The sequence below is a fragment of the Cucumis sativus genome, chromosome 7 (genome assembly GCF_000004075.3).
Source record: "Cucumis sativus cultivar 9930 chromosome 7, Cucumber_9930_V3, whole genome shotgun sequence".
Taxonomy (NCBI): domain Eukaryota; kingdom Viridiplantae; phylum Streptophyta; class Magnoliopsida; order Cucurbitales; family Cucurbitaceae; genus Cucumis; species Cucumis sativus.
This window is the reverse complement of record NC_026661.2, coordinates 10713534-10741524: the sequence shown is the minus strand read 5'-3', so window position 1 is coordinate 10741524 and position 27991 is coordinate 10713534. Positions and strand designations below refer to the sequence as shown.

Below are 27991 nucleotides of genomic sequence, written 5' to 3'. Positions count from 1 at the left end.
CAAATTTCGACCCATTACTATTTTGGAGTGTCTGCTTTGGATCGAATGCACGATCTTTGTGTGGGGGAAAAATTGGAATCTCAAGTTTTGAATGGAGTTCAGACATCGGGATTACAGTGCCGAAGCAAAGCTGTTTATGCTCCGTCATGATCGTGCAGAAACTCATCCCCTGTCTGCTCACTCGTCTCAGCAGGTATAGATATTGATTTTTTTTTTTTTGGGGGTCTCTGTTTTTGAATTTTATTCAACTGGGTGACAAGAAAGTCAGCTTGAAATTATCTTCAATTCATGTATGTGGAAGTTTTGATGGAGTTCTCACTGATTTTAGAAGCTAAGTAACAACTAACTGGTGGGTGAGCGTCGTGGTGAGGGAGTTGGGAGAATAAGATTTTATAAATCATGATACTTAGTGGAAATAACAAGCGGGAAAATGGATAAGGAAAACCCGTGTGAGTATCATTTGTTACTGTGATAGAACAAACTAATGGTACAAGAAAATTGGTTACACCGTACGATAACAGAGCTTGTTAATAGAACTCAAGTATTGAATTTATTGATGAGTGGCCAAAATTTTGGTGAACTGAATATTCGGTTTTCTGAATGGAGGAAACTGAATGTTCGGAGTTTATCAATAGCTAGTTATTGGATGAAGCGGTACTTTATCTCTATATGTTCTACTGTGTGCACCATTGTGATTGTGGGCAAGCAAATGACATATAGAGCCCGTTTGGATTGACTTTTTAAATATTTATTTCATTTATAAACAATTAGAAAGTCAATGCAAACACACTCGTAGACCATTACTTCAGAGTAGATGAGGAGTAGGCAAAATAACCTCAATTCCACACAAGAAATCTCAGTGACTACCCTTACAAGACCTTGGGGTTCTGACTTTATACTATAATGTGATTACCTTCTACCTTGTTGCGTGATAAATTAGATTGGGTACAAGAAATGGGCAAGAGCCACCTGTACCACCATAAAAATAGCTTGTCCAATCGTTGTCAGTGTTACAATTAGCAGGAGCATGTTTTGGGTGTAATTCAAAAAAGAAAAATTGTTTCTACAACTACTCAGGCATACAAGGAGGACTGGGCCGTTCTTACCACCAAGTCATACAACATTTTCCTTATCATCTATGTGAATTATCCAATACTAATAGAATATATTTTAAAGTTCAGGGGCCTAGCCCAACTGTAGATCAGCTGCTCTATTAGTGTCTAGTTGGACTGCTAGGTGAAACGCTCTTAAGGAATTGTTTTCATTTATAGTATGACAACTAGTGATATGTTCTATGGACCTCTTGCAAGTTCAGCTGGTAATTAACTTATCCACTAGTCTTTATTTTTTCTAATTAGTTTTTTTGCTTTCAAGTTTCAATGAAACAAAAAATGGGGCAAGACCAATTGCTTATTTCTTAATTTCAAATTGATTAACCCTTAAAGTGCTGAAAAAAATTAAGTTAATCTCTTATTCTAGGCCAACATTGCTGATGATCAAATTCTCCAATATGATGATCCACTTAGAGCAGACGATAGTGCAACAGTTTCAAGCTTCTATCTGGAAGATACAGAAAATTCTCCTAGCATAGGAGTGCCTTCTGACTCTGCCTTTCTATCTGCAGAAAAGGAATGGTCATCTTTCACTAGATTCATGACACAAAGATTTCCCGTCCCTAAACTGGTCTCAGTTACTTCAGTAAGAACTTTTCACGTCTAGGTTTACTTATTTTGAACTTTTCAATATTCAAGCTACAAAAACTTGCAATTTGTTCTCCAATTTTGGGATAATTAAGCTCAAGTGATGAGGGTGTTAAGGAAGTGTCAACCTAGTTGAGATGTCCGGACACACCTTCTGATCCTATTTTGGTTTTTCACTTTTGCTCATTGTATAATCCTCTTGTACTACGAGCTTTTGTTTTATTTATCAATAAATGAGACACTATCCTTTCCACACAAAAAAAAAATCTCTATATATGTAATAATGGATGTTTATATTTAGCTTCTTATGATTCCCGAGCCTTCAAATTGTTCATATTTTAGCAAGACATTATTATCAATTTTCAATTTTCTCATAATAGGTAATAATTTATTTTCCCCTTGATTATAGGTGTCCAATGCAATAATAAAAGTTGGGAAAAGTATGGCATCTATTTCCGTTGTTTTTTTTTTGTCACCTTTCATTTCATTGGTCAGTATGATACGATCAATGGGATGAAGTGACATTTGCTAGAGCAGGTCATATTTTTCAGGTTACACTAACCCATTGTATGGCTTGTGGTAGCAGCACATGAGAAATCTTCCACTGGCATGCACTCAGAGGAACTTGAAGAGCCTCAGAGCATTACAGAAAATGAAGTAAAGGTTATTAATCGACAATATTATATTAATCGTTTGCGTGAATTCAAAGATGAGTTGATTCGTGCTTGGGATGCAAGTGATCGTGTGACAGCTTTGAAGATATCTGTGAAGGTTAGTTTTGCTTAAAGACATACTGCTTTTGCATTCATTTCATAGCGTTCAGTGATGATTGTGCATCTATATTAATTTTCTGTGAAAATTTAAAAATCCTCTCAAAGCTAATGGCAGTTTTTTCTGAAATGAAAACGAGCCTCAATATTAATGATGATAATGAGACTGATGCTCAAAGTACAAGAAAAATATACTATGAGCGAAAAGGACTAAAAGAACAAACAATACAAAAGTACAAACGAACTGGACAAAAACTTCATTTTTTTGGATAGAAATAACAACTTTCATTGAGAAAAACATGAAAGATACAAGGGCATACAAAAAAACCAGCCCTAAAAAACACCCCGACTAAAAGAAAGGGGACCAACTGCGTAAAGATCCTTGGAGAAGGAACACGAGGAGGCTAAAATTGTGATGATTCCATTGAGGTCTGATGCTGAGAAGCTTGCACAGATTCTTCCCAAACACAATTCTGACGACAATGAAAACAAGTTGAAAATGAACAATAAAAAAGAGATACTGTGAAGAGTCAATAGCAGTAGAGCATAAAGTGCAGATTGAAGGAGACAAAACAGTCATTAAACAACTTCCTTTTTAACAACCCTAAACTCCAAAAGCCATTTTCCAAATTAGATTAACAATTTGACATGGACTTCTGTATTCCCAAAGTGATTTTCCAGCTTTTTATTCAACGGAGTGAATTAATTTAAAAATTTTCATACAGGAGCCAACGGCCACTATCTTTGGTCGAATATAACCCCGCACTTTCCTGTTTGATAGTCTTTCCTTCATTGGTGGCAGTCTTTTATTAATACATTAATAAAGAGGCTCATCTCTGTTTAAAAAAAATCAATCAATTAATTAATTGTGAGGTTTTATAAAAGGTTACAAGTGCTTCTTAGTTAAGATTTATGAAATAAATGTATATAAATATTTGTTTATATGCTTCTTTTAATTAATAGAAAGAAAAGAATGTAATAGATATAAGGACGTAGTAGAAAGAGCTGACATTTTAGGAGTTGAAGTATGGCCCTTAAACACTAAAGATGTGGAAATTTTTGTAACTACAACATCCTTGTGATATTAAAAAGTTCAGTTTCTCTCTCCTCTCTATTCCCCTTCCTCGGCCATCATTTTCCTTTCTTCCCCTGCTCGTGTTCCATTGACGGAGTCGTTTTTCTATCACTTGGATTTTCTAGTCTCTAGAAGATTAAGATTTCTAGTTTACCTACTAAGATGGAAGTTAAAAGTTGCTGCATCAACAAGTGCTATTTTTTGCGTTTGGCAAGGACATGAAGAAGTTTTCTTAATAGAAAACTTGACGGCCAACAGAGATTCCTTTTTCAGATTTTTTTGGGTCACCCTTACCCAATGAATTAGGCAAGGACTTGAAGATTATGTATGTCTGTTAAAAGTTCTTCTTTCTCCTTTCTTGTACTATTCATCATCTTAGTTAAAAGTTCTTCTCTTATCATCTGTTAATGATTTGCTTGAGCCAGCTTTTGTGACGAAACATTTTCCATTATTTGCCCTTTGTTTTGAAAAGATTATTTTTAGTTAGTTGGAGACTATGAGTGGGAAGTATAACTTTTTTCTTATTCTAAGCTTGAATTACAAAACAGAACCTTGTTGTACAACTGCATGCCTGAGTTTTTTTGAAACGGAGACAAAACCTCTTTATTAATATGAACTCGAAGTACAAGGGATTTATACAACGTATCCCTAAGTAGAACACAATTCTAAAGTTTGAATTACAATACAAAGTTAAAAAGTTGAAAGCTACGTTGTTGATGTTTTAGGTTACCAAGCTTCTGAAGGATACGTGTGTTTTGCAATTTTACCCCACACTTTTTGTTCTGGTCACGGATATCTTGGATATGCTTGGGAATTTTGTGTGGGATCGTATCAAGAGAAAAGCTGAGTTCACAGAAGATGGGGCCAGAATTTGCTCCTTGCCAGGTTCTTTCTTGAGACATATACATATATATATATATATATATTTCAACTTGTATTCTTTTGAGCATAATTCTGAGTATGACTTTTCCCAAAAGCTCTAATCACATTTATGGGTAGGATATTGTAACAATCCAACTTTTCCTAGAGGTTTTCAGTAAGGATTCATTTTGTTCCTTAGAACACAAGGACACAGTTGTACAACCTATAAAACAGATGCTGTTCAAGTAATGTACACCCTATAGAACAAATCTTGTTCAAGTAAGTTCGTAAGAGTTCATTCATTTTGTTCCTAAAGGTGGGTTGTTTGTTCTTGAACCAGCTCCTAACATTGGAATTTGGTTTCTGTTTGAGTGTAGATCTAGTCTCACAAAATTTAATCCTTTGATTTTCAGATCTTCATTTGGTCAATGGTTGTTTCAGTAACCCTGTTGAGCCTTTATATGGGTTTTGCGGCGAACGTTTGTGGTTTAATTTTGGTATATTAATTAACTCACTACTTTTATCTTAGATTAGGCTAGAGTTGATTAGACCAAACGAGTTGCTTGTGGAAGTTGTTACTGTTTGTTTAAGTTCAATTTGATGTAATTAGCTCTTCTAATGATGACCTCGGGACCTGTTAGGAGTTGTTGCTGTTTGACCACGTACTCGAATATGACCCTAAAATCACTAACAAATGACATCAAATCCAACCAAATCATATAGAAGACCATGCTAAATAAAGGTCAAAACATGCACATTGTAGGTGCATATCAATTACTTGATGGCGAATTGATCTTTAGCAACTTTAGGAGTTGATCAACATGCTATTTGCTGAATAGATTGGAATCAACACTGTTAGCAATAGGAGGTGTGGACTGTGTTACCTTTATCACCTGGCTTGTTGTTTTTCCAGTTTGCAGGCTTCCTATGGGTTTTCTACTGGTAACTCTACTTCTAACCTCATCTCATTCATCATTGAGGTCGGTAAGAAATTTGTAAACACGGCTGTCCTCTACCACCTTCTTGTGGTGTGCTTGATCTTTAGATTCACGTTCATAACTGTCAAAAAGATCTAGTCTTGCCAAATTCTTGTTAGCTTGTGAAAATATTGTGTACTGTATCTCCTTTGTCAGGCAAGAAAGTTTTGATTGGCACACAAAGGAAAAATATGGAAATAGTTTGAGAAGTCCATGGATTTCTGTCTCAAGGGGCTGGAGGAAAGTGGATACCTTGGCCACATTTAAGCTTGGAAATGGGTCCCACATTGCGTTCTAGACTTTTCAGTGTGTTGATGAAATTTCCCTTGGTATCCGTTTTCCTGAACTCTTTAGGATTGCTCTCTTGCCAAATGGTTTGGTTGCAGATCATTGAGATTACTCAATTTCCTTATGGTCTATCATTTCCCGTCGATTGCTCAAAGATGACGGAATTTTGGAATACCAAGACACGCTGGAGTTAACTTCGAGAAAGACAGTCTTAGATAGTCTAGAAAAGAGTATGGCTATTTGAACCTTCAGGCAAATTTTGAGTAAAGTCATTAACCTCTCATCTTTCTCCTTCACCAATAAATGGCATATTATATAAAGCATTATGGAAGACTAAAAGCCCAAGGAGAGTCAACATTCTCTGCTGGATAATGATTTTCTGGGCTTTAAACTGCTCCTCGGTTATGCAGTGGAAGCTTATGAATAGCTGTCTTTCTCCATCTGTGTGTCCACTATGCAAAAATGGAGGGGAGGAGTTACAACACTTGTTCTTTGATTGCTCGTATTCTGCAATCTGTTGGAGGAAATTCTTTTCAGTTTTTCGAACTGCTTGGGCTTTTGGAAATAACTTTAGTCTTAATGTACAACAGCTGTTATCGGGGCATAATCTGAAAAAGAAACCACGACTCTTATGGGGAAACATGGCTAAAACCCTGTTTGCAGATTTGTGAGAGGGATCAAAGAACATTCCATGACAAGGAGATGAGGTGGTTAGACCGTTCTAGCCCGTAACACTTCAGCTTGGTGTTCCATAAATAAAGAATTTGAAGCTTATAGCATTCAGAAATTGGAGAGCTTTTATTTTGATAGATTGTTAGTTTTTCTTGTAGTTATATTTTGGTTGTTTCTCAGTATTTCATTTCTTTTTTTGTATTTACTCCTCGTAGTTGTCTTGTATGGGCTGACACTGTTCTCTTAGGACACTTTGCCTGGGGTGGGGGCGGATTTGCCCATATTTGATTGGTTGTATGTTTTGATGTTAGATATTTAGAAGCGATGATGAGGGCGCTAGGAGGTGTCAATCTAGTTGAGATGTCTGGGTGCGCTTGCTGATCCTCAATCTCTCTAGTTGCAACTCGTGTGCTCTCTCTCTGCATAGTTCTCTTGTACTTTGAGCTTTAGTCTCAATATTAATAAAATTTGAGACTCGTCTTCTTTTGGAAAAAAAGAAAAAGAAAGAAATGCAAAACATTCTTCTAAGTCAGAATCAAAGACCCAATTGACGTTGAAGGTTCTGAACAGATCAGCCAGCAGAGAAAAACAGGTGCTGTAATCTTCAGGATTCTCCAAACACATAGAGCAAACATTTGGAGATAAAATGTGGGATGGAAGTTTTGACTTCACGATTGAAGTGCAATTCAAGAGCCCACTCAACGTTATCCAAGTTGTGATATTGACTCTTCTTGAACTTTTGGTCTTCCAAATAGCCGGATGTAATTGCTTTCCAGTGGGAGAAGCTAAGGATAAATGTTTAACCAAAGATTTAACCGTGAATTTTTTGTTAGATTTTAACTTCCAAACTCTTTTATCTGGGCTTGCCATGATTCCTTTTCTTGAAATGATTCTGTTGAGAGCTTGGAAATCATCAATTTCTTTCTCCTTTAATTGCCTCTTGAGATTTAGAGACCAAGATGTTGTAAACGGATCGCAGAATTCATGAACTGCCCCATTCGGATTTGATGAGATTCTAAACAACTTTGGAAAAGAGTCTTTTGAGTGGAATCAAATCAGCCCAAGGGTCGTGCCCCAAAGGCTATTCTTGTGCCACTGCCAAGTTTAAACATGGCCAACGAATCCACTTGTTTTCAGCTCCTTGAAATGCTAACCAAGGACTGCGAAGGCTGCAAGAAAAATTTCCTTTGGTATGCCAACTGAATTGGCTTTCTCCATGTATGCTCTTTACTACGTGCACCCAATGGGTTTTCTCCATCCTCATTTGGCTAGAAGAGCAAGATTTTTATTTACTAAGCCTCCAAAACCAAGCCCCCCATCCTTTTGCATTTGGGTCACCAAGTTCTATTTAACTAGATGATTCAATTTACCTTCTAAGTGTCCTTCTCAAAAGAATTTTCTTAACAAATGCTCCACTGTTTGGATCACCTTTGCCAGTTTTAAGAAAATTGACATATAATACTTGGGGTTATGGGAAAGAACAGACTTACATAAAGTGCCATGATCTCCTCTTGATAAGCTGTTTCCTTTCCATTTTTCCAATTTTTCTTGATTTTGTCAATTACCGGCTGCCAAAGAGAAGCTTGCTTAGTATAACCACCGAGGGGCAGCCCAAGGTAAGAGAAAGGAAGATGTGAGGCTTTAGAGTTCAGCTTGGATGCCTCTTCAAACAACTCATCATCTTCAATGTTAATACCACAAATTACAGATTTTTCCCAATTAATCTTCTGCCCGGAGCTCCGCTCAAAGAATTCAACTCTTAAGAAATTCCAGCGTACCATCTTCTTGTTTACAAAAAATTAATGTGTCATCAGTGAATTGAAGGCAGTAGACATGAATCCTGTTTCCCCCCACCTTTAGTCCTTCAAACTTTCCTTCTTCATAAAGCCTATTTAACAAGCCTATTTAACAAGACACTTAAAATCTCGCTGATTAATAAGAAAATGAAGGGTGAAAGCAGGTCTCCTTGCCTAATTCCTTGTACCTTTGGTTCTCCCTCTTGGTCTCCCGTTAATGAAAATTGAAAAATTCGGATTAGGAATACAGCCCTCGATCCATCTAGTATCAAAAAATTTTCCTACTAGAATTTTCTCAAGGAACTCCCAATTTACTCCATCAAAGGCCTTTTTTAAGTGCAATTTTAGAATCTACCCTTTTTTCTTTTTAAAACGATACTCTCCACGACTTCATTTGCTATAAAGATTGGATCCAAGATTTTCCTTCCTTCAATCAATGTGCTTTGTTTGGGGGTGATTGCGCTAGGCATGATTCTTTTGAGGCGTTTGGCTAGCACCTTAGCAAAAAGCTTATATATGTGGTTAAATTGATTGGTCTAAAGTCTTGAACACGGACAACATCTTCTTTTTTCTAGATTAGGCAAATAATTTTTTTTTTTTTGCACAAGAATTCAACCTCCCATTCCTGTAAAATTCCTCAAACAATTTCCTAAAGATATCCTTGAAGTAATCCCAGACTGTGAAGCTGTCGGGTTCTGTAGCTTTGTTTTCCCCCAACAATTCTAAAGTCCTTCTGGTCCAAGTCCACCTTCTGTACCTCCACAAGCATATCAGAGTAAACTTTGCTTCTGGCTTGACACTGCCCCCAGTGCGGCCTTGCATTTCTCTTCATGAGGCCTTGGTTATTGTAATGGTAACTGGGGTCCTTGAAAAAGTGTCTTGTCAACCACCTTGTGCGTCTTTGCCCTTACCAGAAAAAAATCACATATTTGGAAAGGGTGCATTTAAAAATACTCCGTTATTAACCCTTTGTGAAGAAGTCAAACATGCACATGTACATCACAGAGCGCAACATAACTCACATTTATAAATAAAATCGCATCTGTGCACCCATAGGGCCATAATATATTTGTCATCTCACTACAACCATTCCAAGCATTAGCACATGTACGAGCATCGCAAACTCATAGAACATACTCGTGCATGCATAAATAATTGCATATGTGCACCCATAATAGATTTGATTTGTCATTGCATGCATTGACTTTCTCCTATTTGCTCACAATAAGCGACTTTCTTCTATATGACTTTCAATGTGTACACATATTTTCCCAATTTCAGGTTAAACAATGATTTAGGGTTTTAGTAGGATACACCAGAAAAATGTTAGTTAATTATTATTTTTCCCCCTAAATAATCAGCTTTATTTTCTTGTTATTGTGATTTTGATGCAGAGAACTTTAAAATAAAGGACATTTGCCAAAACGCAAAGGAAACATGTCATAACTGGTTTTGCAAAATTGGTGCCATTCAAGAACTTCTTCCACGCATGTAAACAGTTATTTATTTTTATTGGTTTATTTGTAACTTATTGAGATTTTCATTCTCTGATACTTTTCAGTCGATATATACAGTACTCTCATATTTCTTCTATGTAAAGTGGGAATTTTGAACATGACCTAAATTTCATTTGATGAGGTTAATTGTCCATAGAATATGGATTCTATCAGATTAGAACTTCTTTTAGAAGGCAGGGTTAGTTGGGTGGCCATGAATAATGGACTTGTACTTGGTCAGTTCTTGCATATTCTTTTGTTTTGAGAAAAAGAAACAGAAGAGAATCATAATTAGATGATGCATTTTACTTGCCCCCCTGCCACGAGACACCACACTTGCACAAACACACTCTCTCTCTAATATTTACAAATTGATTTCGTTGTTCCCTCACAACTTCGAAGATATGTTATCGGGAATAGAGCTAGTTATATTTCTTGGCTCATTATGTAGAATGGTTTAATTTTTTCATTTGATATTGGATGATGTTTATATCTGATTGCAATTTCTTCATTTGGTTTGAGAATAATTTGACTTTAGATGACTCATTTGTTAGCTGTAAAATTATTAAATTATTTTATTTTATTTTTATCACGATCCTTTCCTTTTATGTTAGAAGTTTTTCTCCTATATGAAAAGACTACATAATGTTTGATTGAATTATTGGAATAGAAACATTATATTCCGCTAAAATCTAAAATAATGTACAACGTTTGGCTTCTTGTGGAACTTAAATCACAAGACTTTCGTAATTACAGTCTATACATGGTTATTGGCACCGAGATGGCCTTTTGTATATTTGTTCCTCTCTCGTTACTCCATCCTCAGGTTGTCCTCTTTTGTGGCTTTTTTTGAAAAGGAAACAAGTCTCAGTATTATTAATAATGAAAATAGAGAGACAAAGCTCAACATACATGAGGGACATACAAAGAGCAAAGGGGGAGGGGGAGGATCGGCAGGCGCACCTAGGCATCTCAAGTAGGTTGACACCCCCTTAGCGCTTTCATCACATCCATAAGCGAAAATAAGAACCCACATAGTAGGTTAAATAAAAACAATACAACAGAACAATAACAAAGTAAAGGCCACAATACAAGACCAAAAGATGATAAAGCAAGGCAGCAAGCCGAAAACAAAGCAAAAGTAATAGTCATCCTTGATTGAGCAAAAGCTGATTAGAGCAGAAGACTTGATCTGGGAGACAAGAAAAACTAGAGCTTCAAGGTGGGGAGGCTATAAAGGCTGACCAATTTAAAACAATCTCCTGCGAAGAGTAGTCCTGAAAAAATTTGGATAATGAGCACCATGAAGATGCATTCAGTCGAGCAGAATCATAGTGTTCCATCCAAGTCGATGATTTTTCATGGAAAACTCTTTGGTTTCTTTCAAACTAGATTTCAGCTAAAAGAGCTTTTACTGCATTTGCCCACAAACAATCAGCAGTCTTCTTCTTCAAGTTTGGACCAGCAAGGATTTGAGACACATTATTCTTAAAAACATGATAAAAAACCCAACAAAAATTGAATGCTTGGAGAAGGCGGAACCAACATTTAGAAGCAAAGACACAATCAAATAAAAGGTGTTGGATGCTTTCCATGTTATTAACACAAAGAGGACAAACATGAGGTGAGAGGGCATGGGAGGGAAGCTTTCTTTGAAGTACCGAGGCACAATTTAAATTTCCGAAGAGCATAATTTAAATCGAGATAGGTATGTTGGGATGTCATCCCGCTGACACTCCTATGGAATTCAACTGTAAACTAGGAAACTTTGACAATCAAGTTCCAGTTGATAAAGAACAATATCAGCGCCTTGTGGGTAAATTAATTTACTTATCCCATACTCGTCCTGATATTTCCTTTGCTGTGAGTGTTGTCAGCCAATTTATGCAGGCTCCTTATGAGGAACACATGAAATCTGTCAACCGAATTTTGAGATATTTGAAAACAACACCTGGTAAAGGGCTGATGTTTAGAAAAACAGACAGAAAGACTATTGAGGCATATACTGACTCGAATTGGGCAGGATCTGTTGTTGACAGAAAGTCTACCCTAGGTTATTGTACCTTTGTTTGGGGCAACCTGGTAACTTGGAGGAGTAAGAAGCAAAGTGTTGTGGCCAGGAGCAGCACTGAGGCCGAATACAAAGCTATGAGTTTGGGAATATGTGAGGAAATTTGGCTTCAGAAAGTCCTGTCGGATCTTCATCAAGAATGTGAGACACCATTGAAGCTTTTCTGTGATAATAAAGCCGCTATTAGTATTGCTAACAACCCTGTTCAACATGATAGAACTAAACATGTTGAGATTGATCGGCATTTCATTAAAGAAAGACTTGATAGTGGGAACATATGCATTCGTAGATCCCTTCGAGTCAACAGGTTGCTGATGTTCTTACCAAGGGGCTTCTCAGACCAAACTTCGACTTTTGTTTTAGCAAGTTGGGCCTCATTGATATTTACGTCCCAACTTGAGGGGAGTGTTGGAATCCTTTCCGGGGAGTGTTGGAATCCTTTCCTTATTTTCTAAATATTTTCCTTGTTAGAATCCTAGAATGTTTATGGAAAGATTATGGGAATATTTCCCTTATTTCTTAAATCTTTTCCTTTTTTATTCCCTTGTATTCTCTATTTATTCTTCCGTGTACCTATTGTATTATTCATTAGAAAATAATAACAACAAACAATCGTGGTTTTTCTCCCGGTACTCGGGTTTCCATGTAAATTGGTGTGTGCTCTTTGTCTCTCCTTTCAATAGATATGTTAAGAGCCTTCAGAAACATATCTCAATCCTCGTTTCAATGCGAGGAAGAGCCAAGATACGAAAACTTACCTTTTGCAAGTCGTTGTCCCCATTCTTGAGAAATACCAGAACATTTAAAGTCAATAGTTGGCGATTGTAGAATTATTCTAATTTGATTCTTCAGCCTTTAATGTATTCCTCCTCGATGTTGGACCAAATTCAGTCTTTCTTGGATTTCCCTCCATGTGGGTGGCAAGTCCTCTATGCTGATGCCGAAATATTGGATGAATTTTTCGAGCTTCCTCTGGCTTTTGGATTAATACGACAAGGAAGCTTTGAGGCAGCCGGTTGTATCTTATTGCAAGTTTTTAGATTAGAATGGGTTCTTTATGAGATAAATTTTTCATAATGTTTGTATTTAGATTTCTACAGTTATGGTTCTGTTTAGCTGGATTTCTTCGGTTTGGAATTTGTTTTTTAGCTTGTCATCTCCTTTGTTCCCTAAGTTTACCTTTTGTTGCAGCTGAAGAGTGAAGTTTTCTCTTTTCTCTTGGTCTTAGTATAACACTCTTGTACTTTGAGCTTAGGTCTCTCTTTTACTAATAATAAATAAAGGGGCCTGTCTCCGTTAAAATAAAAAAACACAAGTGGGAGTAAAAAGGGAATGAACCTATACTTTTACCCAATTACCCAATTTAACCCCTTTCTACTTACATCATGTGTTCTGAAATAATTCTATTGGCTTTTAATTTTTAGATAATAGATTTTTTTAATGAGTTTCGTATTTGATCAGAGGATCTAATTGCGATAAAACTCCTTTACATATATTGCAATAACCTTCTGTTTTTCAGAATATTATTTATGCTGACAATTGGTTATTTCTACTTATTTCAGTTATTTGGAGTTAGCCTTATTGCCTTGTTGGCGGTTCTTGTCTGACCAACCTGTAGTTGTCACACAGCGCTTGGTTGTGATGGCTAGGGGATTAGCTGATCCTTTGGCATCTGCATACTGTCGTTTGTACTTGACTCATTGTGCACACAAGCTGCCCTCCTGTGATGTAGGTATGTTGTATTTCCATAGAGGTGTTGTGATGTAGGTATATCGTTTGTACTGTCATGTAGGTATATTGGTTTGAACAACTTTATTGTTTGTGTGGCTTAGAGGGGGTGATTGTTACTTGTTCCTGCGTGGTTCTTTGCCTTAATGATTGGATTTATTGTGTTCGACTCTATACTGTTGTTTATAGGGTTTTATGCATTTTCCTATTCCCTTTTCCTATTTAACTGGAGAGGTTTCTTGTCTTTGTTTTTTTTAAAAGGATACGAGTCTCACTATTATTAACATTGAAAAATAAAGAGGCTTGTCTGGGTTCATCTTTTGTTTAGTTTGTTTGGATGACTTTGTCTTTTTCTTATTTTGCTCTTAGTATATTAATCTTGTATTTTGAGCATTAGTCTCATTTATTTTTAATAAAGGGGCTTGTCTCCGTTTCAAAAAAAAAATATTGATAAATAAAGAGACAAAGCTCAATGTACACGAGAGTTATACAAAGAGCAATAGGGGAGGGAGGATCAGTAGGCGCACCCGGACATCTCAACTAGGTTGACACCCCCTTAGCGCCCTCATCATATCCAAAAAGCTAGAATACAAGATCAAACAAAAATACACAAATACAAAGCCAAACAAAATGATAAAATAATATGTCCAAAGAAAAATCATAAATCATAGGCAGCAGGCCGAAAACAAAGAAGAATAAGCCTTGATTGATTGAGCAAAAAACTGTTTGAAGAAAAGGATAAGAGGTTTCTTGTTTTTGTTTGGTTTATACTTCTCTTCATTTTAATACGGCTTCTCTGTGCTAAAAAAATATGTGTACAAGAATTCTCTAGTTGCCAATTGATGGAGTTTCTTTTAAACGCCCTTGGTTTGAGGTTTAGTTTATGTGAAAGCACTGATATGAGTATATTGGAACTACTATTAAGATTTTAGTTAGGGTTGAATAGTAATTAGCTAGCAGTGCTTTGATTATAAATAACGGAACGTAGCTTTGATTATAAATAAAGGAACGTAACCCTCTCGAGAGGCTGTTGATATTGTAATTTCTTCTTGATATTGTAGCATAGTTATCTTTGTGTTTTCATATATTTTCTGTGATGCAATATATTTTCTGTGATCTGGTAACCTAACAGCATCAAAGAAAAGAAAGATTTAATATTGTTGCTGCTTCTTGTGTAAGTGTTAATTTGTGAGTTTGGCTGGTTTGTGGGTGCTTGATATTTGAGGGTAATTGCGGTCAGATGTATTAACAATTTTGTGCATTACATTGAATAAATAGAGTACATAATTAATCTCTTACGCAAGCGAATGAATAGACACCAAAAAGGAAAATAATAGTTAGGAATAAACTGTAATTTCCTTCTGTTGGATATTATACTAAATTTACCCCTACCCACAAGTGGTCCAAGAAGATCCTGTGTTCAAGCTCTTGCAACGTATTTTCCTTTCCATTTAATGTTAATTTAAATATTTCAAACCCACAAGTGAGAGGGAGTGTTGGATATTATATTAAATTTACCCTCATCCATCAACTTAAGCTTTTGGGGGAATTGGTGGGTTAAGACCTTTTAACACCCTCTCTCAAACCCAAGGAGATTCTGTGTTCAAGCTCTTGCAACGTTATTTCCTTCCCATTTAATGCTAATCTAAATATTTCAAACCCACAAGTGAGAGGGAGTGTTGGATGTTATATTAAATTTACCCTCACCCATCAACTTAAGCTTTTGGGGAAATTGGTGGGTCAAGACCTTTAACAACCTGCCTCAAACCCAAGGTGGTAGAACGACGAACAACTTGAGTTTGTAAAGGCAGCTTTGAAATCAAGTCAGCAGATCTGGCTGGAAACGAAAACCCGCGAAGAACAAAAACACGAAAAATTTGTACGAACTTTTGGGCTTGAAACAAAGATCCTCACAGAGAGATCTAAAACCAAACCCACGAACGACCCATTTGAAAGCGAAATGAAAACCCACAAAAGGTTCCTTTTCTTTTCTTTTCCCCTTTCTTTCTTTCTCTCACTCCCCTCCCTCCAATTGCCATAATTGCAGATAAGCCAATTATGTGATAGAACACTCATATAGTGTTTCTATTTTATTGATACCTTTAACTGAATTACAATATAAAAGAAGTAAAAGAATAAGTAAAAAAACCCTAACCCTCTGCCCTTCCTCTCTTTCAAGGAATGTTGCCGCCCTATTTCTTCACCAAATTCTTCATGCCCTTCTTCCTTCCCAACTTCCTATTTATAACCAACTAACTACCAACAAATCTAATTACCTTTATACCCCTACTCTATATTAATCTAGGTATCTAACATTATGTTAGTTTCATATCCGACTTCATGTGAATTGGGAAGAACATGTCTGTAGGCCAAGGAAAAGTTTCTGACGCTGGGCACAAGAACTCCTCCAATTCTCTCAGTCGAATTGGCCAATTTTTTATTGATGCATTTGAGATATTGAACTGGCCAATATTTGTACTAGATGTGTGACTAAAATGATTATTTCATTCTTATTACGAGAAGTCATTTGCTTTTTTCAGGAGTGCTAGTCTCATGTGTCAATGACATGAATGCTCAATTGAAACATTTCATAACAGCAAAAGAAACTGACGGTTCTACAGATAACAAAGTGTTGCTTGTCGGTGTGATGGAACCAACAATTGAATATATTATAAAATGCATGTTTAAGAATGTTTCTCAGGTATGTTGTCTTCACGTATGATATGAGGTGCTTGCAGTTTTTATGTGGTTACATTCCACCCTGAAGTTGTCCTAAATAGACAAAACCAGTTCAATTAGTTTGGACATTTACACAATTTTCAAGAAGACAGGAGAACTTAAAATGAAGATGTAAAAAATGTAGATAGTGACTTATTAAGATTATCAATTAAGCTGATTAATAATGTTGGATGAAAGAGAAGAAAAGTAATTTAAAAACACAATTAAATATAATATGAGACTTAAAAGAGAGAAGTGAAAATAAGGAAGGGATTATGTAGAATCAAGAATGAGGGCATTTTTTATAAAGTGCGAGAAGTTTGTCAAAGATTATGTTATGTTGAAGCCAAGAATTTGATTGGCTGATTCTCATTGTCTTTCCAATGTCTTCTTTAAAGAGAGAATTAGACAGAACACTTCTAGCGCTTGGACTAGGAAGGAATATGGAGATTTCACAGTGTGTCTCAGTCGTTCTTCATCACATATTAAAGGAACTCGCCGTTGAAGTAGTAAGCTCGAATGCTATGGAATTTCTCCAGCTCATTGATCATAGCAATGATTCATCCTTCCATCAGGTATTTTTATCTGGTGATATGCTATAAATTAATTAGTCTGCAGTTGGTAACTATCAAATCTTGTGCTGCAATATTTACTAATTTTCTCAGTGGTCATTTCTTATTTATATTGGCTTTTGGCTTTTTCAGTTTTTTCATCTATCTTTGGGTACAGTTCATGAATTACAGGTTGCTCGGGCTCAGGCTTTGTGAGAAGAGACCTCCTGTATATATTGTGGATACTTTAGTGAATAACGTACTCAAGGTAAGGAATTATATTTAGTTTCTTTCATCTCATATTTTTAAAGAAACTGTTTCAAATTATGAGAGTAATTTTATTGAAATCTGTGCTTTTAGGGAGACTAGTTAATTACCTTACTACGATTGACCGGTACTTGGATTTTTGTCTTTTATTTTCTATTGTATTTCTAAATACTCAAATTTCTTTTTCTTTAAAACTGAGTGTAGCCCTAATATATATACAATGATAGGGGCCAAATATGGCAAACCAATCAACGGTAAAAAGAATGAAACTAAGGAAATAATATTAAATATAAAAGGAAGGTGTACAAAATGCGTAATCAAGATTCGAAAGAGAGGATGGAAGGAGGAAGACTTTCTATATTCAACACTCCCCACAAGCTGGATTGTATATGTTGATTAAGTCTAATTAGCTTTTAAACTTCAAAATGATCTTGAATAGAGATTTTGTAAGGACGTCAACGATCTGCATCGGTGGGTATGTAGTTAAGGGAGACATTTTTGTGAAATTTTCTCCTTAATGAAGTGTCAATCAATATCCACATGTTTTATCCAATCATGATGGGTTGGTCTTTGGTGATACTTATAGTAATGTCCCTCCATTGGTTCTTCTAATGTGATTTTAAGTTAGGATGCTTTTGAGCCAAATTCCTTCACATATTCCTTGAGCTAGAGCCTTAAGTTCTGCTTCAGCCCTACTCCTAAATACGACTGATTGTTTCTTGCTTCACCAAGTGACTAAGTTTCCCCGAACAAAGGTACAATATTCGGTTGTCGATCTTCTGTCTGTTTTGGAGCTTGCCCAATCAACATATGTGAAGACTTTAATGTTTCTTTTCCTAGATTTCTTGAAGTATAACCCTTTTCCTGGAGTTCCTTTCAAGTACCTGAGTATAAACAACTTGCATATTTTCTTTGGCTGACTTGAGCTTACTGCCAAACATATATAAGGTCTCGTGTAAATTCGGTAGATTAATTTTCCAACAAGTCTTTGATACTGATCTTTGTTTACCGTTGTGTTTTAGTTGCTTATGTGGTGGTTCATGTCAATGGAAGTGTTGGATGGTTTACATCCAAGCATACCTGTTTCCTTTAAAAGGTCCAAGACATATTTTCTTTGAAAAATACTCAAACCTTCCTTCAAGCGAGCCAGTTTCATCCCTAAGAAGTATTTGAGATTGCCTAAGTCTTTCACTTCGAATTCCTTGGCTAACAGCTTTGGATTTGTTATTTCTTCTTCATGGCCATTTGTAAGGATAATGTCAAAACAATGATAATTGCTATTTTTCCCTTACAAGGATGTTTGACAAAAAGTGTATTGTTAGATTGGCACTGCTAATACCTGTTGTTCTTTACTACCTCTGAAAACTTATCAAACCAGATCCTAGAGGATTGTTTTAAGCAATACAGGGATTTCTTGAGTTTGCTAACCTTATTAATAGTTTTTGTTGATTCTATGCCAGTAGGTATATCCACATATACTTCTTCTAAGTCTCCATTAAGGAAGACATTTTTTATATTGTAAGTATCCGGACATTATTTGATGCTAAAGAGAAAAGGACACAAATAGTAATTAATTTTGCTACGGGGGCAAATCATTCTTGATAGTCAAATACCGTAAGATTGGGTGATCCCTTTGACAACAAGTTGGGCTTTGAGCCTATCTAGTGAAAAATTGCATTTCGACTTTTCACTCACATAACTGTATATTTCAGGATTTGTGTTCTTTAGAGTTCTTGTTAAGAGATATCCTAACAAATTCACTTATATAATTCAACCTAGGCGTATGTAAGTATGCCTAGGTGCTGCTGTAGACTAGTATTTTCTATGTGGTTATAATATGAATTCCTCAACCATTTGAAGTGAAGCAATTTCTTAGACCCAATGTTGCAGCTTATGCAAGATGGTGGGTTATTCATTCAACTGGCCTACAATACCTAGTCACAGTGGTTTTTTTTGGTTCTGCTGCAAAATGTTTTTGCTCCTCCTCTTACAACATGAATTTATTTGCTATACCAGGTCATTGCACAAAATGAGAGCCTTGACGAGTATCTGACGGTCATTGATGCCTATTTGGATACTGTTCTTCAGAATCATTTGGTAAACTTGAATCAGCACATGGCCTTCTTGATTAGGATTATTTATTGCTTCATTAGTTTTTTTGCTTACATAATATCATCTCAAGCCTTTTGCATGAACTTACTTGAATCATTTTCTACAAAAAAGAGAAAAGCGATCAATAAGCACTGGTGTTTAATTTTTGTAATGCATCTTCTTTGGACTTGCTTATCCCTTTTTTTTGTAAGGGTGATCTTTGTCAGGTTCGAATCCTGGCCATTCAGCCTATATTTATATAATATGTATATATATAATAAAAAAATGCCTTTAATTTCAGCATTACCATAGTCCAAGTTATGATTTTTAAATTTGATGCAACTGTACAACTAAATAAATGCCTTTCATCGTTTTTTAAAAATGAATCAACTACATATGTTTCTTCAGCTGCTTTGAATTATAATTTTGTTCATTCTTATAAGTTATTAAATCACCAATTCACTCAAAAGCTTAAGATGGTGGTTGATGGCAAATTTAATTATATATCACCAACACTCTTCCTCACTTGTGTGCTTGAAATATTTGAAAGGCCCAATAAAATCGATCAATTTTACCTCACTTGTGGGCTTGAAATATTTGAAAGACCCAACAAGTGGAAATCAACTTTAATTGGGGAAGAAAACAACAATGCAGGGGCTAATTCACCCAAAAGCTTAAGCTGGTGGTTGAAGGCAAATTTAATTATATATCACCAACATAAGTTTGTCTTGATGACATTGAAAATAGTTCACTTGTGACACTTTCAAAAGCTTCTTTTTCTCCCCTGATGTCACCTTTTGTTCTATATAGTGTTCTGATGCATCTGAATCTGAATTTAAAATTTATAATATACGTAATTCCAGGATAGCTGTATCAAAACGATTTTAGAGGGTATTTCACAGCGTTCGTGCAATAAAGAGATAGATGAAAATGGAGTCCTCAGTTTGCAGTCAATCCTAGGGAAGCTTCTTTCTCATTACCAGAGTGTGGAAGATGTATTTGCTCTAGTATGGTTCTTCAGTTCTATCAAACTTCTACGTAACTTTTTGCCGTCACTCTATTCATTGTATAGTTTGTATTAGAACTATCATATAATTGAAGACATCATGATCTAATTGTTTTTTCTAATTTCATATTATGAAATTGAGAGCCTGACATGCTTATAACTGCCACAAATCTCTTTCTTCTTAGAGCCATTTTCTGGAGATTTTGGATTTGCTTGTTGGGAGACCAAGGAGCGTTATCATCATCGATATTCTTAAAATGGCTACTAGGTAACTTCAAATTTTTTTGCTATTAATTTCTGATTGTTATCATTAATATTATTTTTTTGTATGTACATACGAATGCCATATATTCTTCCTAAACCACAGCTTTTTTTAGTACCTCTTTGCATTTTATTTCTGGTGGTCGCTATCAAATTCTTATTTCATTGGCCAGGAACTCTTACATACGTGATCCAGCAACCATAGAATTGCTTTTTGAAATTTCTCAGGCTCTTAATGATAGCTTTGATTTTGCCAACATGAAAGAAGATGATAACCAACCAGAACATTTGCTTTCTCGTTTTGTCCAACTGGTACGTGAGTTAAGTTGATATCTAAGGTTTTGTTTGATAACCATTTTGGTTTTGGTGCTAAAAAATTAAGTTTACAATACAATCACTACTTCAACCTATATTTTTCTTGTTTTAGTATCTACTCTTTGAACATGTTTTCAATTTCAATACCATTTCCTTCCCCAAAAAACAAAACAAAACACAAAAACAAAACAAAAAACAAACAACAGAAAACAAATCCACATCCTGTAAATTAAAATAAGAGTAGTTTTTTGAAAACTTAATTTTGCTTTTGAGTTAGAATTCAAACATGTTTTTAAGAGATGTGGAAAACTTACCAAAAGATTGTGTGGAAATAAGCATTATTTTAAAAAACAGAAAGCCAAATCGTTATCAAACGGGACTGTGACTTCCATTTTCTAATGCTAGCGATTTTTTGGATGGTGCCTTTGTATGAAATTCGTACAGGTGGATTTTGGGATAGAGAGGGAGCGCCATCTAGCATTCTTAGTTGAGTGTCGTGGAGCATTTGGTACAATAGACAAGCTTAAGGTTGGTGCATATTTCCTTGTGATTGACAATTTGACACTTTTCTACTCCTGATAGATTCTTGCAGTTTACTTGGGTAATCAACTAGTTTATGATCACCTCATTCAATCTTCAGTCTATTCAAGTATTTTCTTGTATCATCATGTAGAACCAACTCTCTGATTGGTGCTCAGTTTTAACAACTGTAGTCAATTTTCTGAGCAGCAATTTAAGTCAAGCTGCCAGTGTGGAACTCATAAATTCATGTATAAAAAGATAAGCTATATAATGGTTATTGACGGCAAACAAATTAACAACACACAGAAGGTTGAAGTGATGCCTAAATATCTCCTAAGATGGCTTCTTATTTGCATAACAGTATCTCAAGTGTCTTAGTAGTTGATATTGCTTTGACTTACTGTCAGGAAACTCTTGTGCATTCTAGTAATGGTTTAACAGTAAAGGCTTTAAAAGATGCAAAGAAAAATGTCAATTTTGTCAAAGCCTGCATAGCGTTTTCTGAAGTCACATTACCGTCAATATCAACTCAGATTAAGCAGTTTAATCTTTACCTTGAGACTGCAGAGGTAACTTTATCTTCTTGTCTGTGTTAATATTATCATTTGAAATTTTAAACAAGTTGCTAATCTTTCATATTTCTTAGCACATGCTAGGAAACTTCTCTCAAACCTATAGTGATGGACATTGAATTTAGAGGGAGTTGCATATAAACATATCTGTGATTTGTTTTCATGCCAGGTCGCCTTGTTAGGTGGTTTAATTTCTCACGCAGATGAATTAATAGATTCAGCAATCAGCTGTTTGCACAATATGGAAATTAAGGAGGGTCAGTTCATCACTTCTTTTTGAGGAAGCTATTGCCGTTTTTATTTCTAACATCATACTCAAATCTTCCGTCGGTCGTCAACCTTCAAAATTTTGACAAAGAGAAATACTGCATGGTTATTTATGCCTGTAAACTAAAATTTCTAAGCAAACGAAGGTGTTACTTGTATTTATTGGATTTCCATTTTCCTTTATATCTTCTGTAATAATAGTTGTGCATGACGTGTATCTTTATTAGGGAAATTATCTTAAATGACAAAACTTTTAAAAATGTTTACAAATAAAGCAAAATATCGTAATCTATCTGTGATAGACCACGATAGACTAATCTATATCATTATCTATGTCTATTATGATATAGACAGACACATATTAGTCTATCGCGGTCCATCATAGATAGTCTAATATTTTACTATATTTTGGTTCATTTTTCTATATTTGAAAATAGCCCTGTTTATTATTTATAATTTTCATATTTTTTCCGTCCTATATAAGAGAATGTTGTATTTGATTTAGAAGATAAAAGAAATACAATAACTTTATTTCTTTTAAAATTTCAAGTTGGTATTAGAGCTAGAGGTTTTGTGTTCGAACTCCTATAATAATATTTCTTTCCAATTCATATATATTTTCTTGATAAGAAGCAAAACTTCCATAATCAAAAGAGAACTATAAAGGGAAAGGGTGATGAGAGATCCCTACACATTAACAGTTCTACAGGCAGTTTATATAAAATTGAGGGTAAGAGGACCTATATAATCTTTCATAAACATGCACATTTCTGCAACAATTGTTTGTTTAATATTTCTTTATTTAAATGTTAGTATCTATTTATTTATTTATTTTACAGTGATATTTAACCGTCATAGCTAGGCCTACTGATCTAGTGGTCAATAAGAGCCATGGGTGTAGTTAAGATGAAGAACTCGTAAAGAGATCAATCCATAATGGTCATCCATCTAGGATTTAGTATCCTACGAATTTCCTTGGTGTCTAAATGTCGTAGAGTTGACTCAAACACTCGATATAAAGAAATGCCATATTTAGCAACTAGATACTTATGCTTCATCAGTTTGTTGTGCATAAATGCTTGGATCTATTTATAATAAAAATATTTAGTGACATGTTTCTGATTATTATTGGCCTGCAAATATTTTTTCTATTGTTAACAGTGGTTTCCATTCTTCAAATGAATATCATGTATCAGATGAATTGATGTATTAACTTCTTTATACAGGCTCCCGTGCAGCAGCTGAGGCTGAACTTTTACTCTCCTCAATTCAAAAATTATGCAGCCTCTTGGTTATGCTTCCTGGTAGCATAAATATCTTGGTCTTTTATTATTTTGATGAAAGAACTTGCTAATATATCCGAGTGAAATTTTTATTTCTGATCATGCTAAAAAGCTATCTCCACATAGAAATGTAACTATGCTTTAGTAGACTGCTATTTATCCTTCCCTCTAACCATTTTCATTGCAAAGTCTTAGGTTGGAAACCTTAACTAGACTCCAAAGGAACTTATTACAATCCAACTGTGATATAATTTTTCAAATTATGAAGGTTGAGACTTGCATATATTCATATAGTTTATGTTGCATTTTTTCATTGCATATGAAAAGGTAATGGGCTCGTATGTTTTTTTTATGTACTTCATCGACCAACTTAAAAATGTATGCCAATAACAATTACAGCGTCAATGGTATGACTACTAGCCATAAAGAGGGGTGGGGTGAAAAGGTTATTGGGTAATGACTTGCCTATTTTAGGAGGGAGGTTCAAATTTGAAAGGTGAATAAAGCATAAATAATTTGAATCAGCTGTGAACACTGATGTAAAATATTCCATATAAGTTGTGTTTAGCATTTAACGAGTTAATGGCTTTAACTTTTTTTTGTGCAAAACGTCATCATGGTCGTTGCTAATATTGAGAACACATCTTAGACATGAAACTAATAACAAGATAGCTACGTAGATTAATATTTGTTTTCTGCTTTTTATTTTTCTTTCTTTCCTTTTTTCTTTTTGTGTGTGGGTGCGTGTGTAAAGGAAGCAGAAAAAATTCACGGAAGTAAGTTGAAGACTACAAAAGAGAAGCTACAAGAAAGTGCAACAAAAACTTAAAAACAGCACTCTAAACCCACAAACTCTAGAAACGATTAGAAAACTGACTAATTTTTTTTTTGTTGAGGTTAAAAGTTATTTATAGTTTATTGAGCTTTGTACCACACCAACCTGTCTTTTAGATGATTCGTAGCCCAATCTTTTGGGAGTAAACCAAAAGAATGTTCACAATTGTTGTGCTACCTTGAATTCCTCTCCTATGGAAATTCCCCTGGTGAAATAAAGTTCTAATGACAAGCTACCTATACCCTCGAAACAAGATTACGGTCATCTGCCACTTAACCAAATGGCACACTTTTGCTTCCAGCCCCCCTTTTTTCTTAAATTTCACATGGGATGTCTTTGATCATATAATTTTGAATCACACACGTGCATTTGTGCTTGTAGTTTTTCATTTTCCATAACTTCATCTCTCTTTTGAAGGTAATCCTAGTCATGGAAGTGTCCACTTCCCAAAGATTTTAGTATCATTTGTAACTAACGTACCATGGTGAGTATTTATTGAATCATAAGTGTTGTAAATCTTGTTTCATTTTTTATCTTCTACTTTATAACTGTCATGTGTACGTGTGTTTCTTAAAATCAATGCAGGATGACTCCTAGAATGAAGACAGGGATTTTATGTGCGATTCTTCCATTATTGGCCGCATGTTCCCAAAATAGGCTGCCATATCATGCAGATAAAGGAGTGGTATGTTTGTCATCTTCAATTGAAATTTAAAAAATAACGGTTTTCTGTTCTTAAGATCTTCTTACATGATAACAAGTAATATATTTAGAACTGTGGATGGTTTTCTGTATGTTGTACATGTTATAGTCTTCATCCTATGTTTTGACGTCCCCATGGACATATAATAATTTTTTAACAAGAAACAAGCCTCTTCATTAAGATAATGAAATGAGACTAATGCTCAAAGTAACAACAAGCATAAAACTTGGATTAGGAGGTGCACCCGGCATCTCAACTAGGTTGACACCCCCATAGCACCATCATCATCTCCAAAAAGAAACTTAAAAATATTAAAGAAACTTTTTCAAAATGGAGAGTTTTTATTTTTCCAGCTTAATCTACTTGTTTTGAGTTTAATCTCTTTTTGCACTTTTTTATTTAGGCCTTCTGTATGTTACATTATTGAAACCTTTGTAAGGCTAGTTATTTAGTCTTTTTGTTATTTTTGGAATGGCTGAATATATAAGCCTCGACCGTGATTTTTGATGTTATGTTTTGAAGGATATGATGAGGACACTAAGGGGGTGTCTACCTAGTTGAGATGTTTGGGTGCGCCTATTGATTTTATTTATGCTTTATGCTTTCGGCTCTTTGTATAACAGGCCTCTGTACTTAGAGTATTAGTCTCTTTTATTATACATCTATATGAATAAAGAGACTCATTTTGTTTTTTAAAAAAATAACAGAATAAAGTCCTCTCCAAAAAGCAGTACAAAACAATATGAAATAAAAGACTTGAACAATACAGATTCAGCCAATACAATTGAAACATCATCACCATCATCAACACCATGAACATACAATTGAAACGTGGAAACTTTATTTTATTTAACCTTAACAAATTTTTAATGCAAAATTTTGTTGGATGACAGAGACTTCTGGTCTAGTTCAGTTCGTGAAACTATCTCCGTTGTCACTGACTTCTGTATATTTCCAAAACTGAGACCCCCCTTCCCCCACGAAAAAAAAAAGAAAAAAACTAGGGGACTAATTGACAATTTTGGCTGTCGCTTTTGCTGCAAGCTTTTTGTGTGGTTAAAGAAAATATTGATGACGGATACAGCTTGATTATATTCATTCTCTGTTTTGCATATTAAAAAAAACACTAAAAACACTAGTTTAGAATGAAATTTATAATGTTTGCCAAAATATGGAATCAGTTGTTCAACCACAATGTCTTAGGGATATTTGGACACCCATGATGGAATTGGAAGGTATCTTAATGTAATCCAAAATTTATGTTTGGTTTAGAAGTTTTGAATTCGAGTTGTAATATTAAACTCATTTCGTTACGGCAGTTTTTAATTACACTCTATTTCCATCATTTTCACTTTTTACAATTTCTTTGTTGTTCCATCTTCAATTCAACACGCATTCCAACAATTTCTTTTTTGTAAAACCAACCATATGAAAGCAAATTATGAAAAGAGTCTGAAGGTCATTCTCTGTTACAGTTGTGGGGTTCAAACAATGTCTTCTTTGGTGACTCGGCCAATTTGTATGAACTTGTCTCTTTGTCTGAGCATATCGTGCAGAATCTAGTTGATGCTGTTCTGCAGGAATCTTCTCCGGTATCTATAACTTAAACTCTAATCTTAAATTTTGTATAATCAATCATTAGAGCACTGCTTCTGACCTTCTGTTCTGATCTGATTAGGCTGCACGTGGAGCAATGGCTCTTGAAGCTTGTAATTCCATCCTATCGTCTTTTACAGTAAGTTGTCATCCACTCTTTTAGAATAAGATAAACTTTGATGGCAAATATCAATTTAGACCTCTAAATTTTGGGTTCTATCAATTTAAACTCCAAACTACTAAGTTCGTTGATTTCTACACTAAGCTTTCATAAATGAATTAATTTAAATCTTAAATCTTTTTAAATCTTAAACTTTCATGAGTCAGTCAATTTAGACCCTTCATTAGTATTTACAGCTTTTACTTGATTTAATTAAATTCAGCTCAAAATACCTAAACAAAATTACTCTTCTCCAAAAATTCCTCCGATATTTTTTTAAAATATAATTCTTTCAAAATAAGTAAAGTAAAAGAGAGTAAGTTGAGCTTATGAAAACTCACCAACTTTAATTAAAAAACTCTTACTAGCAATATGATTATTGCATTTCTATTTAATTTACAATAACATTTGCATTAAAGAAGTCTTGTACACATTTGAAAGGTACGCATTATTATTAAATTAAAAACAAAATAATAGAAAGTGTAAATTGATTCATTTTTTAAAGTTTAAGGTCTTTAATTGATACAATTCTCAAATTTAAGAAGTATAATTGGTTTTTTTTTCCTAACTTTATTGTCATAGTTGGCATAAAAGAAGTTAAATTAGATCTACTTCTAAGTGTTTGTAAAGATCAGATACATTTTGGGTTTAGTTAGTTTCAAAAAGGCAAGGTGAGGTCTGAAACTGGTGATCAGATTGAAGGATAATTATTATCTATATGTGTGTGTGTATATATATGTACGTACGTATTTTTTCCTTTCTAATTTTTATAATAAATGCTTATTCATAGCCACCAAAGGACATGGCAAGTTTCATGTACATACCCCGTGAAATGTATGACTAAAATTGAGCGTTGCTTACCCATATCAAATGATAAAAAACTCTAAGTAGGAGAATCAAAATGGTATTTAAAGCAATAATTTAACATATTTTATCTTCATACTTTGAACTTCTCCTGTGACAGATAAAAGATGAAACATATGCAATTTGCTCCAAGTTGATGGAGACTGCCAAATTGTGCATGAATGAAAGCAACAAATATTTGCAGTCAACCTTCCACCTCCTAGAAAAAAAGTCACAATTGTTAGTTAAAGGCTGATGGGAATTTGTAGTCAATCAAATGTTATTAAATGTAGCAATTTGGCAAAGTGCCCTGCAAACTGTTGTATAAATTTCTGATATTATAAACGGAATATTGAATTGGTTAGTTGAGGTTTGTGGATTAGCTTTTGAATTTCTTGTGAAAGTGAAATTAGGGTTGTGATAACTTTGAATAACATTTAGGTTTTTTCTAGTTGATTTGATAAATTTGTTGATTATGTTTCTTTGTTTTACCTATAAATTAGCAATTTTTTATTTTAAGTAACATATTAATCTAGTACATTATATAGAAGCTTCATCATTCAAAGA

The 27991-nt window shown here is 34.7% G+C and overlaps 1 protein-coding gene across 3 annotated transcripts; it reads left to right on the top strand.

The window, feature by feature from the left end:
- On the top strand, nt 1-27915 carry LOC101204283 (VPS35 endosomal protein sorting factor-like). Of its 3 annotated transcripts, XM_011660683.2 has the most exons (23): nt 1-193; nt 1480-1698; nt 2110-2140; nt 2287-2471; nt 4271-4430; nt 9534-9630; nt 13269-13438; nt 15975-16135; nt 16551-16727; nt 16882-16971; nt 18987-19067; nt 19925-20068; nt 20253-20335; nt 20502-20640; nt 21088-21171; nt 21573-21734; nt 21907-21994; nt 23231-23308; nt 24540-24606; nt 24708-24807; nt 26301-26417; nt 26504-26560; nt 27546-27915. In XM_011660683.2, exons 1-23 carry the CDS (start codon nt 92-94, stop codon nt 27678-27680), a joined length of 2727 nt encoding a protein of 908 aa, XP_011658985.1. In that variant the 5' UTR covers nt 1-91; the 3' UTR covers nt 27681-27915. The 3 variants fall into 3 exon arrangements, with proteins under 3 accessions (XP_011658985.1, XP_031744897.1, XP_011658986.1); XM_031889037.1 differs by lacking the exons at nt 1480-1698; nt 2110-2140 and having other exon boundaries at nt 57-193; XM_011660684.2 differs by lacking the exons at nt 1-193; nt 2110-2140 and having other exon boundaries at nt 1560-1698.
- Nucleotides 27916-27991: the final 76 nt, after the last annotated feature.